At 43.0% G+C, this 18,166-nt stretch overlaps 2 protein-coding genes across 2 annotated transcripts in view; one reads left to right on the forward strand and one right to left on the reverse strand.

Annotated features, from left to right (window-relative positions):
* The window catches only part of RAB8B (RAB8B, member RAS oncogene family), an 86,647-nt gene continuing 68,481 nt past the window's right edge, over positions 1–18,166 (reverse strand). Inside the window, exons 3-8 of the mRNA XM_004578005.2 lie at positions 15,439–15,499; positions 8,013–8,090; positions 6,345–6,434; positions 5,080–5,145; positions 1,794–1,844; positions 1–559 (exon numbers count right to left, since the gene is read on the reverse strand). Of these exons, the coding sequence (XP_004578062.1) occupies positions 467–559; positions 1,794–1,844; positions 5,080–5,145; positions 6,345–6,434; positions 8,013–8,090; positions 15,439–15,499 (439 nt within the window). The 3' untranslated portion in view covers positions 1–466. The remainder of the gene's footprint in view (positions 560–1,793; positions 1,845–5,079; positions 5,146–6,344; positions 6,435–8,012; positions 8,091–15,438; positions 15,500–18,166) is intronic.
* Positions 2,565–3,521, forward strand: LOC118759220 (histone H1.8-like). Its single transcript, XM_036495447.2, is given in 1 exon segment — positions 2,565–3,521. A coding segment is annotated over 1 exon segment (957 nt).

An 18,166-nucleotide genomic window follows, 5' to 3' on the forward strand; every position in this document is an offset into this window, starting at 1 on the left:
TTGGCCTTAGAACCCAGACCACAAGTCCTTTCATGTTAGTACCTTAGCCTCTGCTTTCAATGTCTTGTCTTTTTTTTTCTAAATACAAATCCAGCTACTTCATGACCCAAAAGGGTGCCAAGATGAGTCTCAGATTGTGCTGTGGTAGGGAGAGAGTAACACTGTGTGCAAAGTGAAAAAGAAAAGATAGCAGCTTCTGCAACAGGCAGGAAAACAAAGGGAAAACAAGTTAGGTCCTGCTTGTGTCTCCACGTCATTGCTTCCATGTCTGAAAGGAAACGAGCCTGTTGGGGCGCAAGGCCCCAGGCTGCGATCCGCTTGGCTTTCCGTGTGCAGAGGTCTGAGTTGGGCAGTGCTCTCCGCAGCAGCCGGGCCGTGGGGTTTAGAGGCTGGGTGACCTGTGCTTTCAGAGAAGCAGGGAAGGGCCCTCCCTCTGGCGGTGCTGCAGTCTCTCAGCCAGAGTCCATCAAAGCAGCGAACAACGGAAGAAACTGCTCTTCTTTGACCGGTTTTCTGTGATTTTCACTGGTCCACCTGTCCCTGATGAATTGCTGTCGTTCTTAAAAAAAATAATAATAAATCAGAGGATAATCAAATTAGCAGGGAAATGAAAGTTTCATGGTAATCCCCACCCCCCAAATAAAAACAGCAAATCATACCATGGTAAGTATGCATGCTCTTTTTTAAAACTATATTTATTTATTTTTACTGGAAAGGCAGATTTACAGAGAGAAGGAGAGACAGAGAGAAAGATCTTCCATCTGTTGGTTCACTCCTTAAATGATCACAACTGCCTGAGCTGAGCAGATCTGAAGCCAGGAGGCAGAAGCCAGAAACCAGGACCCTCTTCTGGGTCTCCTACATGAGTAAAGGGTCCCAAGGATGATTAGTGTTCTCCTTTTCTTTGGAAATTGTGGACTAAAACAAGAACCCTGCTCTTATGACAGCACTTTTTATGCTGATAATGTATTAGATAGGAAATTTTCTAGTTCCAGTTAAGAGAAATTACAATTAATGGGAGCCCTGTGCTTTGGCATAGTAGATTAAGCTTCTACTTTTGTAACACTGGCCTTCTATATGGACATGAGTTCATGTTCCTGCTGCCCTATTTCTGATTTAGCTACCTGCTTATGGCCTTGAAGAGCAAATGATGGCTCAAGGCCTTGGGTTCCTGCACCCATGTGAAATATCTGGAAAAAGCTCTTGGCTCCCGGAATCGGCGTGGCCCAGCCCCAGCCACTGCAACCATCTGGAGAGTAAAACAGTGGATGGAAGATCTCTCTCCCTACTCTCTGTAACTCTGAGCTTCAAATAAATAAAATTAATCTTATTTTCAAAAGTTAATAAAGAAAAAATGAATTTAATGTGAATATATTATAATCAAGCCTATCTTTTTGATGAAATGTTAAATAAGGGGTCCGGCACAATAACTCAACTAACTAATCCTCCACCTTGCAGCACCAGATTCCATATAGACACCAGTTCAAGTCCCAGCTGTTCCACTTCCATTCCAGCTCCATACTTGCGGCCTGGGAAATCAGTGGAGAGTGGCCCAGGACCTTGGGACCCTGCACCTGTGTGGGAGATCTAGAGGAAGCTCCTGGTTTCCTGACTTTAGCTCTGGCCGTTGCAGCCATCTGAGGATTGAACCAGTGAATGGAAGATCTGTCTCTCTCTTCTTCTCTCTGTAAATCTGCCTACCCAACAAAAATAAATAAATCTTTAAAAGTAAATAAATAAATAATAGCACAAAAAACAGAACAACAGAAATAAAAATTATAAGTGATACAAACCATTTTTCTGTTGAGTTTTGTCATTATGTCTCGTGCAAGCGTAAAAAATGCCTAGAGGTAAAACAAAAATTTCATTATTACATATTAGTAGCATTTTAAAGTACAAACATTTCTCATTTCATTATAAATATACTACTTCAGAATTTTTAATTGATAGGGGAACATAATTACAACCATGGAGTGTGTAACCTTGTTATATGCTATTTTTCAATTACACCATAAGCATTTTCCAATGTTATCAAGCCAGCATTCATTCTCTCATCAAAATTTTCTTTAAGTAATACCTGACATTTGATTCTATTATGATATGTGGTAACTTATTTGAAACTGCTTCAGTACACAAAGAGCAGGGCAGAGGAAATGAATGGCTACGGATCATCCTACAGCTCTAAAACACATTGACAAAAACTCTACTTTTGATTCCTGATCTCCTCTTTCAAACTATTCTCATTTTCAAACCTGGATGCAAATAACTAGCTTCTGGAGCTCAACTAAATTGCCCAACATGGAAATCAGTTCAAATGCAAGTAGGATGCTCACATCTGGGAGCAGACCTGGCTACCAGCACTTGCGCCACTGATGGAGCCCAACGCCATCCCCAGCGACTCCACCGCCCCCTTGGTCTCCGCAGCAGGCTCGTCCAAGCTGCCGGACCCTACCAAGCTGGCCAACAAGCAACTTGAAGATTCTACTCCAGACAGGAGGCTCCCAGCCACCACCCCCCGCATTCGCAGGCCAAGCGGCAGCCTCACGTAGCGCCACAAACCCACAATGCTGCGCGTGGTGCTAGAGGCGCTGCAGGTGAGCAAACTGCGCCGAGGCACGTCAGTGATGGCCATCGAGCTCTACATCCTGCACAAGTATCCAACTGCGCACAGCCTGCACTTTAAGTACCTGCTCAAGCAGGCCCTGGCCACAGGCATGAGCCGTGGCCTCCTCACAAGGCCCCTCCACTCCAAGGCCAACGGCGCCACTGGCAGCTTCAAATTGGTGTCCGAGCACAAGAAAACACAACCCAGCAAGGCCAGGAAGGCCAGGAAGGCCAGGAAGGCCAGGAAGGCTGGAAAAGCCGGGAAGGCCAAGGAGCCAGTCTCCAAGAAACCCAGAGAGGCCAGACCAGGCCAGGTGGGATAGGCACACAAGAAGCCAGGTGTCGTGGGGAAGGTGCTTCCTAAGCCAGGTGCAGCCAAGAAGGTCCCCAAGAAAGGCAAAGAGGCCAAAGACACGGGGGTCAAACAGGGTCAGGCCGGGAAGTCTCCCAGGAAGTCAAACAAGGCCACACAGGCCTCTGCTGGTCCCAAGAACAATGGGAAACCAAAGGTCAAAGGCCACAGGAAAAGCCAAGGAATCCCGCCCGCCCCTCCAGGAGAGGCCAAAGCTCCCAGGAAAACCAGTGCCACCGACAGCAAGAGTTCCAAACGCATAGCCAGCAAGGTCAAGAACAGTGGTGTTGCTTCCCTAACTAAGAAGACAGCAGCCAAGACCCCTGAAGTGGCAGCAGCCTCAGGGGATACGGAGAGGCCCAAAGCCAAGGCCAGCACTTCCACTAAGGGCCAAGGGTCCAAAACTGGGTATGCACACCTGGCTGAGAAAGCCTGGGCTGTCTGCCAAGGCCTCGGCACCCAAGACCTCAACGTCCAAGAAGGCGAAAGCCGGGAACTCGGGGTCCAGCTGAAGAGGTGCAGGCCAGCTGTGATTTTATCTTCCACAAAGCATCCCTCTATTTAATGGTGACCTATTTATTAATAAAGGCTCTACTTCTTTGCAAAAAAAAAAAAAATGCAAGTAGGAAAAAATCTGACCACTACCAGTGATGCTTCTGTCTTTCCTGGGCCAAATCAAATATTCTTCAACTCTATTATCACTTGACTTTGTTACCAGAGTCAAAAACTCGTAAAACTTTCTTAGTTGTCTCGATGCTAATCCACTGTTAACATTGGCCTCTGTTCCCAAACATTCTAATCCCAACAAACAGAAGCCACTGTTGTTACTCACCAACAGGATCCCACTGTCACACTGCTCACCTATGCTTCTAAGCCCCTAAAGGAACCCATCTCAGGTTTGGTGAGGTAGCCACACTAACTTCAAGCTCTAGGGCCATTCCTAATATCTCTAATAGTGGCTGGCTACATTATGCAGCACAGGCAACTCCCAGGTTTACACCTTCCTAACTCCAGGCTCTCTTTAAGCCACAGTGTAAATTCTAAACTTGCTCCCTCACTCCAGGGCACTGGGCCAACCCTGCAGAGGCAGCTCTCCCTCCTAGGGCCATGGCGTTTCCCTCCCCACCACCAGTCCAGCTGACCACAGAGGCTGCCCTCAGAGGGAAATCCTTTCCAGGAAGTAGAGGGAAGCCTTTTTGGCTCCTCTTTGCTTGTGTAAATCGATCAGCGGAGGCTTCCTGTTTCCCAACACCCACGAGCAACCCAGAGATGAAGTGTTATTTAAACAAGGATAAAGTTCTCAGCAGTGTCTACTGGCTAATTAAGCCATGGAGGTCTCAGCTTTTAGCCAATGTATTACTGAGAAACAGGAATGGCATAAAAAATCAGATGTTGAGGACACCATCAGTGTCAAGTGAAACATCAGTATCAACATGTATTATGGGGGTGGGGAGAATCCAAGCACCTATGAAACTGTGTTACATAATACAATGTAATTAATGAATTTAAAAAAAAACATGTATTATGTGTATTATTTTTATGATCAGTTGAAAAACATTTTTAAATGTAAATAACTGTCAAATATTCTTGGATGACTTTAGATCACTAGGTTTTCTTTAACAGCTAACTTAGTAAGAATTTATTAAACCTGCATTCTGATGAGCCCTTAATTCCTACTAAATACCACTGTGGTCCAACAGTGCTCTGTGTGCAATCTACTTGTAGTGTGTTCAGTTAAAAAAAATCTGTGCAAGAAGCTGACAATTCAGTTCTCTCTTGAGAGAGTAGAAACAGGAAGTGAACAGTTCTGCTGCAGGTTATGACAGAGTGGTACAAACCATGACAAATGGGAGCAGAGACTGCTTGGTCTGCCCGTTCCAGCTTCCCCAGCAAAAGACAAAACGGAGTTTCAACGGAACTGCTATCTTCTGTTCAGAGAATTATAATTGAGCAATCTGAGCAATCTGTGTGGGGGCTGTGTATGAACAATTCAACACAGAAATCAGAAGTATCAAAGCACACAAAACAGGCAGGGTCAGCAGCAGGCAGTGACAGACGGAAACAACCAAGGCCTGGGGGCTGCAGGAACAGGGGCTCCGAGCCACCACGCACTTTCTTCTTACCTCTTCTACATTGGTGCTGGATTTTGCACTTGTCTCCAGAAACTTAATCCCATAGTCAATTGCTAACTGAAAGGCAAACAGAAATGTTTAAATTTAGTAAAAGTTGTTTGAACATTCTCTCTCTCTCTCCATCTTTTGTGTGTATATGTATATCTTTTATATATATATAAGATTTTTCAAGGTCTCAAAGGTAATGTATTGTGGAATAAATTGCTCTGCTTTCTTCTATTTTATCTAGAATTTCATTATGTAACCTAATCATTACAAAAAATGGCACATTTTCCATCTAAAACACAATTTTAAGCACTTCTGTTTTTTCTCTTGTGCTTTTAATACAAGAAAAGCTATGAGTTAGATTCCCACCCCTACTAATAATTTAGAATTCACTTATCCCATTTACTGCTCCAACAGTCTAGTTCTCCAATAGTTACTGTACTGACCTTAATCATGTTTTAATGATTGGTCCATAAAAGCTTAAATACTGAGATAGTCACTGCTTTGATTTCTATTGGCTGAAACAAGCTGTGACTTCATCTCCTTTTCCAAGAGTTTCCTAGCTCATTTAGAATACCAACATTGAGTGAATAATCTTAGGAGAAAAATTACTACAATCTGCTTTAAAAGAAAAATTTGCAGTTATTATTAACAAAAATACCAAAACAAAAACCTAAAACCAAACTCCAAGTCTTAAAGTCAATTTGGAAAATGCCATGGAAGTAAATGTACATTAGCCCAATCATAAGAGACAAAAATGGGAAATGCCTATAAATGAACCATAAGTTACATCCAGACTTCGATTAGTTACAAAGAGTTAATCCATAATGGCCTAAAATCTATTGTTCAGTAAAATATGCCCAGGAAAAAAGTGAACTGGAAAACAACTGGCACTGAAACTTTACATATGCTATTACTTTTTTCAAAAAGAACCAATTGCTTTAACTTAGAAACTGGACATCTTTCAAACGGATCAGGAAGTAAGAGCTTGAACTCCAAGCTGCAGGAATCTTAAAAAGAACCAGTCTGTATCTTGCAGAAAACATTAGCAAATTCTTTAGGAATGAGTCATGAGCACACAGTATGGTATTGGATCTGGAATACTAATACATACCATTCAAGTTTGGATTGCACGTCTTTTGTTGCTAACATTCAATGTTAAAGAATTAAACACAGATACTTAAAAGCCTCAAATGAATAACTAAATAATATAAGAAAATAAACACTTAGTTGAGCAGACTCCAAGCTTTACCAACTCAATTAAAATTTACCTTCTCCCCTCTTTCTTTGGACACTTGTCTTTTGTCATTCATATCACATTTGTTACCCAAGATCATTCTTTCAACATCTGAAGAGGCATGCTGCAGGGAGAAAATAATATGCTATAAAAACAGACTGAGAAAAAAAGACAGTCATTCAATAGACAAATCCTAACCTGCCAGAAACACATCCACGAATTTAGCAAGACAAAAAATCTTCTTTTGAATACAAGGCCTGATTCACAAAAACGTCTAAGGATGAGAGGAAGGAAAAGCTCTGGCCTCAGAACCTTCACAGAGCCTCTGCAAGCCTTGCACTCATTCTTGTGTCTGTTTTTGCATGTGAACAAATAGAACTAAGACACTGTTATTGCAGAGTAGAACTTCCAAATATTTGTTTGGGTCAAGGGTGGAAAAAACTTGGGACTGAGTGACCCAATGCAGAAACAATTCTGGATTCTAAACTACTTAAAAATAAATAAGTAAATTTCTGTGGGTTAATATAAACTTGTATAAAGCTATTCCAAAATGTCAGACATCAAAACAAAAACAAAAACTTCATACCAATTAGTGTGGGATTGAAACAAATTTCAAATGTCTAAGACAAAGAAAAGTGCTAAAAGGGCAAAAAGTTTCTGGAGCACAGATTTAAGTTTACTAGTCAAACTGCATGGCGAGATAGCAGGAGTTTGAGAGTACAGTATATTATTCCCAGTGTTTGCTTGCTTGTTCTCTCTCTTCCTCTCTCTCATTTAAATTCAAGAGGCAGAGAGGAGACAGGGAGGGAAACAGAGGCATCCAGTCCCAGCCCCTAGTTCATCTCCTAAATGCATGCAATGGTCAGGGTCAGGGCAGTGCCTGGAGCTGAGAACTAAATCCAGGCCTCCCATGTGGGTGGCAGGGACATGGCATTACCTGTGGTCTCCTTGGGGATACAAGAGCAGGAAGTCAGAATTGGGAGCCAGGGCCAGACATCACAGCCAATCAAATCAATATGGGACATAGGCATCTTAGCCTAAAGGCTGTATGAACATATACAGCAAATCATTTCTTTCTGTTTCCAATTAACCTGGGTTAATTCTGTCTTAGATTTGGCCTGAGTTTAAAATGCTGTGACACCAGGCCCAGCACAGTAGCCTAGTGGCTAAGGTCCTTGCCTTGCATGCGCTGGGATCCCATATGGACGCTGGTTCGTGTCCCAGCCGCTCTGCTTCCTATCCAGCTCCCTGCTTGAGGCCTGGGAAAGCAGCTGAGGACAGGCCAAAGCCTTGGAACCCTGCACCCACATGGGAGACATGGAGGAAACTCCTGGTTCCTGGCTTAGGATTGGCTTAGCTTAGGTCACTGCAGCCACTTGGGGAGTGAACCATCAGGTGGAGAATCTCCCTCTCTGTCTCTCCTCCTATCTGTATATCTGACTTTCCAATAAGAATAAATAAATCTTAAACAAAACAAAGCAAAACAAAACCAAAAAAACCACTGTGATACTGCTCCTCTCTCCACTCCCCAGAGCAGGCAGGTGGCAGTCCCAGGAGTCCAGGCCTTTCCTGAGCTCCCCAGGGAGAAGGCTGGGTCAGCTCATGCCCTGCTCCTCAGCAGCTCTGCTGCCTGAGCTGACACAGGAGCTGATACAGGACAAGCACTGGCAGACGCCCCTCCACCAATATTCTCTGGACATACCTCTTCAATGTTTCTGATCCAGTTTTTAATATTGTCAAAGGATTTTTCATTTGTGATGTCATACACCAGCATAATGCCCTGTGAGAGGGGAAAAAAACTCAATTTAGTATCTTACATATGTCTAGTATATGATATCATTTCTTCCCTTCCAGAAGAAACTTTTTGTTTGCCATTTTTTGTCTTTTTAGGAGTCCACAGTAAGTTTGAAAAGTACAGAGAAATAAAAATAAACATGAATTAGAGAACAATGTAAAGGTAATTTATCCTTTCTATCTGAATTCACATGTTCATAATCAACTGGATAAGCACCAAAGGCACTAGAAAGCATGAGTTAAAAACAGAGATAACATTGAGAAGAGTAATTGGTTCCCTTACACACTTGGTTATTCCAAGTAGAAACTGAGATCATACTACTGTAAAATCATTTCTTTTCACATAGGCTGACAAAATGTCACTTTTTATCTAAGTAAGTTACAGAACTCACAGCATTTGTTACACTAACTTAACAAAAGGCGCAGTCATACTTTCCTTTTTTTTTTAAGATTTATTTTTTATTACAAAGTCAGATATACACAGAGGAGAGACAGAGAGGAAGATCCTCCGTCCGATAAATCATTCCCCAAGTGAGCCACAACAGCCAGTGCTGCGCCGATCCAAAGCCGGGAACCAGGAACCTCTTCCAGATCTCCCATGCGGGTGCAGGGTCCCAAAGCCTTGGGCCGTCCTCGACTGCTTTCCCAGGCCACAAGCAGGGAGCTGGATGGGAAGTGGAGCTGCCGGGATTAGAACCGGCGCCCATATGGGATCCCAGTATATTCAAGGCGAGGACTTTAGCCTCTAGGCCACGCTGCCAGGCCCATTTTCAAAGACAAAAGTTTACAATTTCTAAACATCTCAACTAGATCTTCTACACTATTTCAAAATCTATATCCCCTGAAGTAAGTACCCAGCCATTCAACAAATGTTTAGTGAGTACCTACTGTGTGCCTTATACTATTCCAAGTGCTACTGACAGTAAGAAGGCAGACAAGGTCTCTCCCTCTCGTGGACAGTAATGTAACTGCAACCTTGATCAGCAATAGGAAGAAGCACGGAGATTTCTGAACACTTAGGCTAGGGACAGAATCTAACCTGGCTGAGGCCAGGTGAAGGCGAAGGCCAAAGGGCTGAGGAGACGTAAACTGGACAAAGGGGTTGGGACAGGAGGAGGTGGGGAAACACACAAGCCTGGCAAATGGCAGGGAGGTGAAGAATGTCTGACTGATGACAGAAGGCCTGGGGCTTGTGGGTCTGAGTGCCAGGTAGTTGGCAGAGTGCCCAGATCTGATGGGGAAAGTGTACAAGAAGGGGCTGGAGAGGTCAGCAAGGGCTTGGAGTCTCTGTGACCACAGGGCAAAACACTGGCTGCTAGGTGTCCCCTGCAGTCGCAGCAAATTCAACTAAGTAAAACAAGAGACTGACTTCATCCCTCTCAAATCTTCTAATCCTCTTTGCATTATCGTTTTGGTGCAGGGCAATGCATCCCAGCCAGCCATCCAGCTCAAGGAATCACCTTCCCCACCGCAAGCAATCAACCCCGTCCTATATACACAATGACCTCAATATTGCCACAATCCTGACACTCACCACACACAATCTCGCACTGGTCTCCTGCTTCATTCTTAACCTCCTCTAATCCACTTTCCACATGGTTCCAGTGATCACTTCATTGTTTGCTCAAAACCCATTACTCGCTAACCACTGTGCTCAGAATTAAATTAAAATTCTAGTATGGTAGACAAAGTCTGTCGGATTCTGGCTTTTAAAATGTTGTGTATTAATATAAAATATGAACATAAATATATACATACATATGTAAATCACAACACACACAAATTAAAGAATCTAGGAAACAAAATGTCAACCCAAGTTATTTTTTTCGAGGTGGTAGCGTTAGGGTATTTTCATTTTTCTATTCTGCTTATGTACTTCTTGTGACCAGAAAAAAAAATGCTTAAATGAGCAAACAATATTTTCCTTTATTTTCCCTGCTTCTAGCCTCAAAACACAAATGCTTCACTTCAGCTACACACTGTAAAGGAGTTTTTATCATTGTCAAAGTCCAAAATATTTTATTTAAAAAAAATTAAAGTGGACAATGTGTCCTCAAAATAGTTACAATAATAAATATTATGTTCTGCATATTATGCTACAAGTTTTTAAAAAAATCTTAGTACAATGCGAACAATTCATGACTCAGAGTGATTAGCTATCTGCACTATTAAGGTTAACCAAGTAACTGTCAGCACTTCCCTTGAATTGCATGAACAACCTGGCTTGTGAACATGCCTGCAGCGTGAAGCCTGGGCGATTTGAATGACCCTGCTCATTGACACGCCACATCTGTCATGAGGTTTCACTTCACCTAGCATGGAAAGTGTGAACACAGTGTGGTTTTTGAGAGCCTGGCTAACTCAGGCTCCACTAAGGGAGCAGCTGGAGATGTGATTTTACTCCTCTTAGACTCTATTTCCTCTGTCATAAAACGAGGATCAACTGGGATACTCTCTGTAAACAACTTAACCTAGAACCCAGGACAGAGTTTGAACCTGGTAAGTGGCAGATATTACTTATTTCTACCTTTGGTTTCAATAACAAATCATTAGACAGTTTTCTCTGTTTGTAAGATAACAGATATTGCAAATCAGTTGAAAATACAAATCAAATACATCAGACAGCACTTTGAATATTCAGTGTATATCTATAATAAAAACAGCCTCTGAAGAATTATTAGAACAGTTGACACTGTAACAACAGGGCCTGCTTTCCCCAAAAGGCTGGCTATTCATCAGGATCACTGCTAGGCCTGTAAATGTTGCTCAAGTGTTTGAAATACAGTGTGGTAAAAAACTCCAAATCAGCACTGGTCAACAGGCTGTAATCCTGACTTGAAGAAAATAAACTGCCCAAACCAGCACTTGCTAAAAATGGCTCTCCAGTGAGAACAAGAAGGGCTCACATCCCACTGAAAGAGATGACCCAAGAGATCAAGACTCCAGCAGAGCAGGATACCCTAAAGATTCACCTAAAGTATAGCTCTGAAATTTTCCACTAATTTCATCCCTTCAAGCATTCAAAAATTGTTTTTAAAATAATTGTGAGGATCTGGCACAGGGGCCAAGCAAGCTAATCCTCTGCCTGCTGGCATCCCATATGCACACCAGTTCTAGTCCTGGGTGCTCCACTTTTGATGTTCTTTGCTTAAGGCCTTGAGAGGCAGAGGAGAACAGCCCAAGACCTTTGGCCCCTGTACCCACATAGAGGCCAGAAGGAAGATCCAGGCTCCCAGTTTTGGATCAGCTCAGCACTGACTGCTATGGCCATTTGGAGAGTGAACCAGCAGATCTCTTCTCTCTGTCTCCCCTTCCCTCTCTGTAAAAATCTGTCTTTCAGATAAAAACAAATCTTTTAAAATAAATCTAGCTGGTGAATGATCATACTAAAAAAATGTTTAAATAAAATAAACAACCACGAAAGATAGAGACAGACACACAGACACAGTGAGAGCAAGCTTGCATCCCCTGATTCATTCCCCAAATTCCTGCAAGTTGAGGTTGGGTCAGACAGAAGCTGGGAGGTAAGAACTAAACCCCACATAGGTGGCAGGGACTCAATCATTTTAGCCCTCACCACTGCCTCTCTAGGTCTGAACTAACAGGAAGCTCAAGTCCAATGTGCAGTATGGACTTGAAGTTAGGTATGTGATATGGAATGCAGGCATATCAAGCACACCTGATTCTCTTACATGTCTACTATAGGTCAGACAATGACATTACATACAGCAGAATGAAGGGGACAAAAACTCCTAATGGGTAACAAAAAGGGAACAGGGCCTGGCGCGGTGACCTAGTAGCTAAAGTCCTCGCCTTAAACGTGCTGGGATCCCATATGGGTGCTGGTTCTAATCCTGGCAGCTCTACTTCCCATCCAGCTCCCTGCTGTGGCCTGGGAAAGCAGGATGGCCCAAAGCCAAAGCCTTGGGTTCCTTCACCCGTGTGGGAGACCTGGAGGAAGTTCCTGGCTCCTGGCTTTGGATCGGCACAGCACTGGCCATTGTGGTCACTTGGAAAGTGAATCATTGGACGGAAGATCTTTCTGTCTCTCCTCCTCTGTGTATATCTGATTTTGCAATAAAAATAAATACATCTTTAAAAAAAAAAGACAAAGGGAACAAAAATTCCTAATGGATACTGTCTAGAACAGCAATAATTTCTTCTTCTTTTTTCTTTTTTTGCTATTTTTGTTTATCTATATAGAGTTTTGTAAGTATAGGAGTTCTTTCCTTTCTCTCCCTTTTTGCCCCTCCTTCCTATTATTTCCCAAATGATCATAGTAGTGTAGTCCCTCTGTAATAGATACAAGGTTCACTTTCTGCTGTTTCAGTGTATCATGACATGGTAGGTATATATAGAAGCACAAAATCCAGTAGCATGCAGCATACTCGTCACATGTTTCACATGGGAGTTCTACTTTTATTCAGGACTACAGGCAGGTACTGTAACATAACTACTTCTCAGGGTGCTAGTCTCCATTATACCATTCATCTGAAAGAGTATATGTATATACTTGACTACCTATATCAATCTAATTTGCAATTTGCCTAAAAGCTGTCTTGTACTAGACAGAACATATGGTATTTGTTCATTGTTTAAAGTATTGTGGTGACAGAGTAGGCAGAGGACAAATGAAAAAGATCACCCATTCATCTACTCTATGGAATACTACTCAGTTATTTTTTTTTTAAAGATTTATTTTTCTTACAAAGTCAGATATACAGAGGAGGAGGAGAGACAGAGAGGAAGATCTTCCGTCCGATGTTTCACTCCCCAAGTGAGCCGCAATGGGCCGATGCGCGCCGATCCGAAGCCGGGAACCAGGAACCTCTTCCAGGTCTCCCATGCGGGTGCAGGGTCCCAGTGCTCTGGGCCGTCCTCAACTGCTTTCCCAGGCCACAAGCAGGGAGCTGGATGGGAAGTGGAGCTGCTGGGATTAGAACCGGCGCCCATATGGGATCCCGGCGCGTTCCAGGCGAGGACTTTAGCCGCTAGGCCACGCCGCTGGGCCCTACTCAGTTATTTTTAAAAACGAAATACATTTCTTCATGGCCAAACGGGCTCAACTGGAAACCATTAAGCTAAGGGAAATGAGCCAACCCCAAAAGGTCAGATATCATATGCTTGCCTTAATATAATATAATATAATATAATATAATATAATATAATACAAATCTAAAAACTGTACCTGTAAATTGTATCTTATTACACTTCCTAGCTGTCTGTACCACATGCAACAAGATCTTGTGATGTAACCTATTAATTGATAATTCATGACAGACTGCATGTGATCACCTGAGACTGTTAATATCCCTCTTATCACTGTTACTACTACCTGTGGGTAACAATGATCTAGTCCATACTGTACTCCCATTTGAACCACATGAGTCATATGCTAGCATTAATTTCTGCAGAAAGATAGTGAACACTCCTTGGCACCACTGATACCCCTGCTACGATTTCGACAACACCATGGAGATGAAAGCTCACTATTTTATCTGATTTAAACTTTTTCTTTTTTCCTTCTCAACCTGTGATGGATTGTACCTAAGGGAAGATATAATGGAAGCACAGCAGAAATAAATCTGCCCATAGGCAGAAATAGAGAGAAGTACATCCCCGTTCTTGCAATACAATGGTCTCACAGCGAAACGACAGATAAGCCCCTACGTTGTTGGGAAGCACCTCAATGTGGTCTCAATGATGGACTTTTGAGGGTCCTCGAAAGACACCTATGGAAAGACTGGAGAGGAGAAGAATAGGGGGCCGAGGGAAGGAAAACCCCAATGCCTATTAAACTGTGTCATAAAGAATAAAAAAATAGTAAATAATAAAATATTCCTTATTAAACCTCAAAAAAAAAAAAAAAAAAAAAAAACCACACCAACATCCTCCAGGCTAAGGTAACACCAGAGCAAGATGTCTAAGAGACACATCTGTTCCCAATCTGCTTCTGCTCACCATCCAGGGGAAGTGAGCATGCGAGCTAGGCATTGGTTAACAGAGAGCCTCATGTGTCTTAGGACTCTCCCGCCAGAGTCCCCTATGAGCTATTACAAATTACCCTGCCTGGTTGGGAGACACAAACAGGAAACAAATGAGTGTCTTCCTGGCATGCCCTGTGATTTCAATCTAACCACAAATCATGACCCTACACACTCTAACAAGTGACAGGGCGTAGTGTGGAGAATACTTACAGGTAACCCAGTCAGTGGGATATTGCAGCCTTACAAAGGAACCTTCTCTTTTCTGTGGGATAAGTTGCCAACACCCAAATAGTGGTGGGAAAGTGACTTGAAGGAGGAAAAAGGGAGGACAGCATGGTAATGAAGGAGTCTGTGGATTCAGATTCCATCTCCCCAGAAGCCAGCAACAGCTGTCACCCTGCCAGGTGTCACCCCAGCACCAATCCCAGGTGTAAAGTCTCTTAAGCAACAAGCTGGGTACGGAGGCAGCTGGGACTCTAAGGTCTACCAGGCTGACAGACCTGTTTACACTTCAAAGACTCTGAGCATAACTGGTTTTACCATAATTCAATGTTCCAACTTGTGCTTGGCTTACGTCTAAAAGCCAGAGATAAGGCTCTGGTCTATGCTTGCCACTCTAGGCACGTTTTGGCAGTTCTCTTCCAAGTTGCTATGGTTCTTGCAGCACCACAGAAGACCCATCCAGAGCCAACACACAACATAAATGTGTTGATGAGGCATTTCCGAGTGAAAAATGACCACGTGATGAAGTTGTGCTAATAAGGGCCAGCATGAATTCTAAGGCCAGGTATAACAGAGAAGGAACTGGTGGTCAGTTCCCCAGATGCTCAGCCTCACAGAGTCTCAGCCCCTTCTTAGGGCAGTGGACAACACTGGTCAGAGGGATTTCAGAGAGAGGAGCCATCATAGTGGATACTATGGAGGTGGTAAAAGGGTTGACGGTGGCAGGGCTGCTCAATAACAGTGTGCAAACAACGAACACCAAGTTACAGGGCTTGTAGAGTGTTAAGACTGTCTCAGATATAAATAATAGGAAAAGCCATAAAACTATGTGGTTACCTCAGCACACGGGGTGAGTTGCAGAACATCTACAAGCTAATCTCCTAATTATTACCATGAAGACCAATGGCAAAGCACATTGTCACCATGCACAAAGCATAACCCTAAACCCTTTCAATGTATTGTTTTTACATTAAAAAACGATGATGATGATGATGATGAAGATAAAAGAAAAAGAAGATTTTTCTCCTTGGCCTAAGACTCCAGTTTAAATGCTATAGTCTGGGCAAATGCATATCCACATTTTACTTTTACCTGTGAAGCTACAAAACCCAAAAACACACTCACCATAGCTCCTCTATAGTATGCTGTCGTAATTGTTCGGAACCTTTCCTGGCCTGCTGTGTCCCTAGAATGTGAAACAAAGGAGAGAGTGGTTTCAAAAGTCATCAGCAGCATCATGGAGGAGAAGTCCTGTGCTGTGGGACTTGGAACTTGGTGATAAACGCAGCAACAGGAAAATACACAGGTCCTGTCGGAACTAGCACAATTTTGTTAGTCAAACACCTGTGGGAGGGAACAGAGAACAGCTCTGAGTTCCTGACTCTCAAGAGGTTGTGATAACCTATTTGAGAAGTGCTTAATGATTAATGTGTTTGGCTTCACTGAGCATCTGACTTCCGTACAAAGCACACAAGTGAGCCATACTCACTAGCGGGTACGTTGCACTCAGCAGAGCACAAGAAAAAGGACATTCCCAAGAACTCCCCAGAGCTCAGCTCTGGAGTCCAGGGTTATCCAACAGCCTGGAGTTCAACACCCACCTCCTGATACTGTTTCCAAAGACTTGTTCAAACACCAACACCTCAAATTTAAAAAAATTTTTATACATTCTTGCATTGGTAGCTGCTGGGAAACCATTACAATGAATGCAATGCATTCTGGAAAAACACAAAGGTTTCTAATTACATTCAAAGAAACAAACATCCTAAGGAAATAAAATTTCCTTGATATTTGGGAAAATCAATATTCTCAAATTTGCCACTTACAGTCAGAACTCATTCAGCCTGTGCTACTAGGATAAACTCGAATTGCACAATTTAACTGCACAGGAGAGAGAAGCACTTGCGGAATAGAATGCAGTAGAAATGTAATAATGCATACTAAATCCCAACAAGAGATGAAGGCTCAGAGAAAAAATACCACATTAAACATGATAAGTACTTTCACATTTACATGGGCTTACAAAATACTTTCCCATTACATTCACAGGATTCACAGAAGAGCAGAGCGAGAGGGATGGATCACAACATGCTTGTTTTGTAGAAGGGGAACAGGCTCAGGAGGTCCCACCCAGCTCCCACTCTTGAACAAGACTGGAGCATCTTCTGTCTCAGCTACTTAATGCAAGGTCAGGCCTCACATGACAGCTGTCTCATCTGTCATTCTCTCACTGATCACGGAGATATATTGGACACTTGCTGGATACACAGCAAACAAATCACGCGGCAATCAGAAACTAAGCACCTAGAGCACATAAGCTGTATTTTCCTGATCTGCACACATGGCTGATTGAGAACCATCTTTGCAGGCAGGACAAGGAGAAATCCTAGCACACCAAATGTAGCTTGTGAACACTGAGCAGAGAGTGTTCTGCTGCTGAAAGTGATGGAGACAGATGGGGCCAGGATGCCTTGCTTCTCTGTACTAAAATCTAATTAGTTGATCACCGGCACAGGCTTCCAGAAATACTCTTCACTGCTGTGATCAGGGCTGTACAACACAGTCGGAAATTCTCTTTGCTTCTCTCTTAGATATTTTCCATGGATATCTTTCCCATGTTTGTTTTCTCACCAATACCGATAGATAAAAAGAACAACCTCTGGCAACTTTGATGTCTTCCAATGAAGTACACTGTGAACCACTGTGTGAGAAGCAAGGTAGCATCTGAAGATAAGCACCCTATCCCGGGGGATCTGTTTCAGCTTCTTCACCCACGCTGACATACACCCTCAGATGAAGTGAATCACTCCTAAGTCCTGGTTTCCTCCTCTAAGAAAGAAGGGCTAAAGAGGAGTAGGCATTTGGCCTGACAGTTAAGATGCTACTTAACATGTTCCCTTTCTACACCACAGTGCTTAAGTTCAAGTCCCAGCCCTGCTCCCAATTCCAGCTTCCTGCCAATGCAGACCCTGGGACATGGCAGGTAATGGCTCAAGTACTTCAAGTGGTCACCCACATGGGACACCTGAGTTGAGTTTCTGGCTCCTAGCTTCTGACTGATTCCATCCCAGCCCCTGTGAGTATGTGGGAACTAGTGGATGGGATTTCTCTCCAAGTTCCAACTCCTCTTCCCCCTAAAAAGGTAGATTTATTAAAAAAGAAAAAATTACTGGGGAACATCTATATATTATTCTATTCTATCCTAGTTCTTTTTTTTAAGAGTGATTTTTTATTTGAAAGACAGATTTAGAGAGGAAAGACAGTGAGAGAGGTCTTCATTCCACTGATTTATTCCCCAAGTGGCCGCAACAGCTTGAGCTGAGCTGATCCAAAGCCAGGAGCCTCCTCTAGGTTTCCCATGTGGGTGAAGGGTCCCAAGGACTTGGGCCATCCTTTACTGCTCTACCATAAGCAGGGAGCAGGATGGGAAGTGGAACAACCAGAACATAAACCCACACCCATAGGAATGTCGGCACTGCAAGGCAAAGGATTACCCTGTGCAGCCACTGCGTCAACCCTAATCCCAGTTCTGAGACTTAAGCAAAAAGAGCAAGGGTGGGTATTGTGGCTCAGCAAGTTAAGTTGTCACTCACAATGCCTGCATTGTATATCACAGTGCCTGGAATTAAGTCCTGCCTCTGCTTTCAATCCATCTTCCCACATATGTATATGCTAGGAGGCAGTACATGACAGCTCAGAGCTTGAGTCCCTGACACCCACATGAGAGACCATATGGCGTGAACCAGCAGATGGAAGATCTCTCTTTCTCTGTCACTCTGCCTCTCAAAAAAAAAAAAAAAAAAAAAAAAAACAAAAAACAAAAAACTGATGCATACACAAGGTTTTCAAAAAG

The sequence above is a fragment of the Ochotona princeps genome, chromosome 6, assembly GCF_030435755.1.
Source record: "Ochotona princeps isolate mOchPri1 chromosome 6, mOchPri1.hap1, whole genome shotgun sequence".
Classification (NCBI taxonomy): Eukaryota; Metazoa; Chordata; class Mammalia; order Lagomorpha; family Ochotonidae; genus Ochotona; species Ochotona princeps.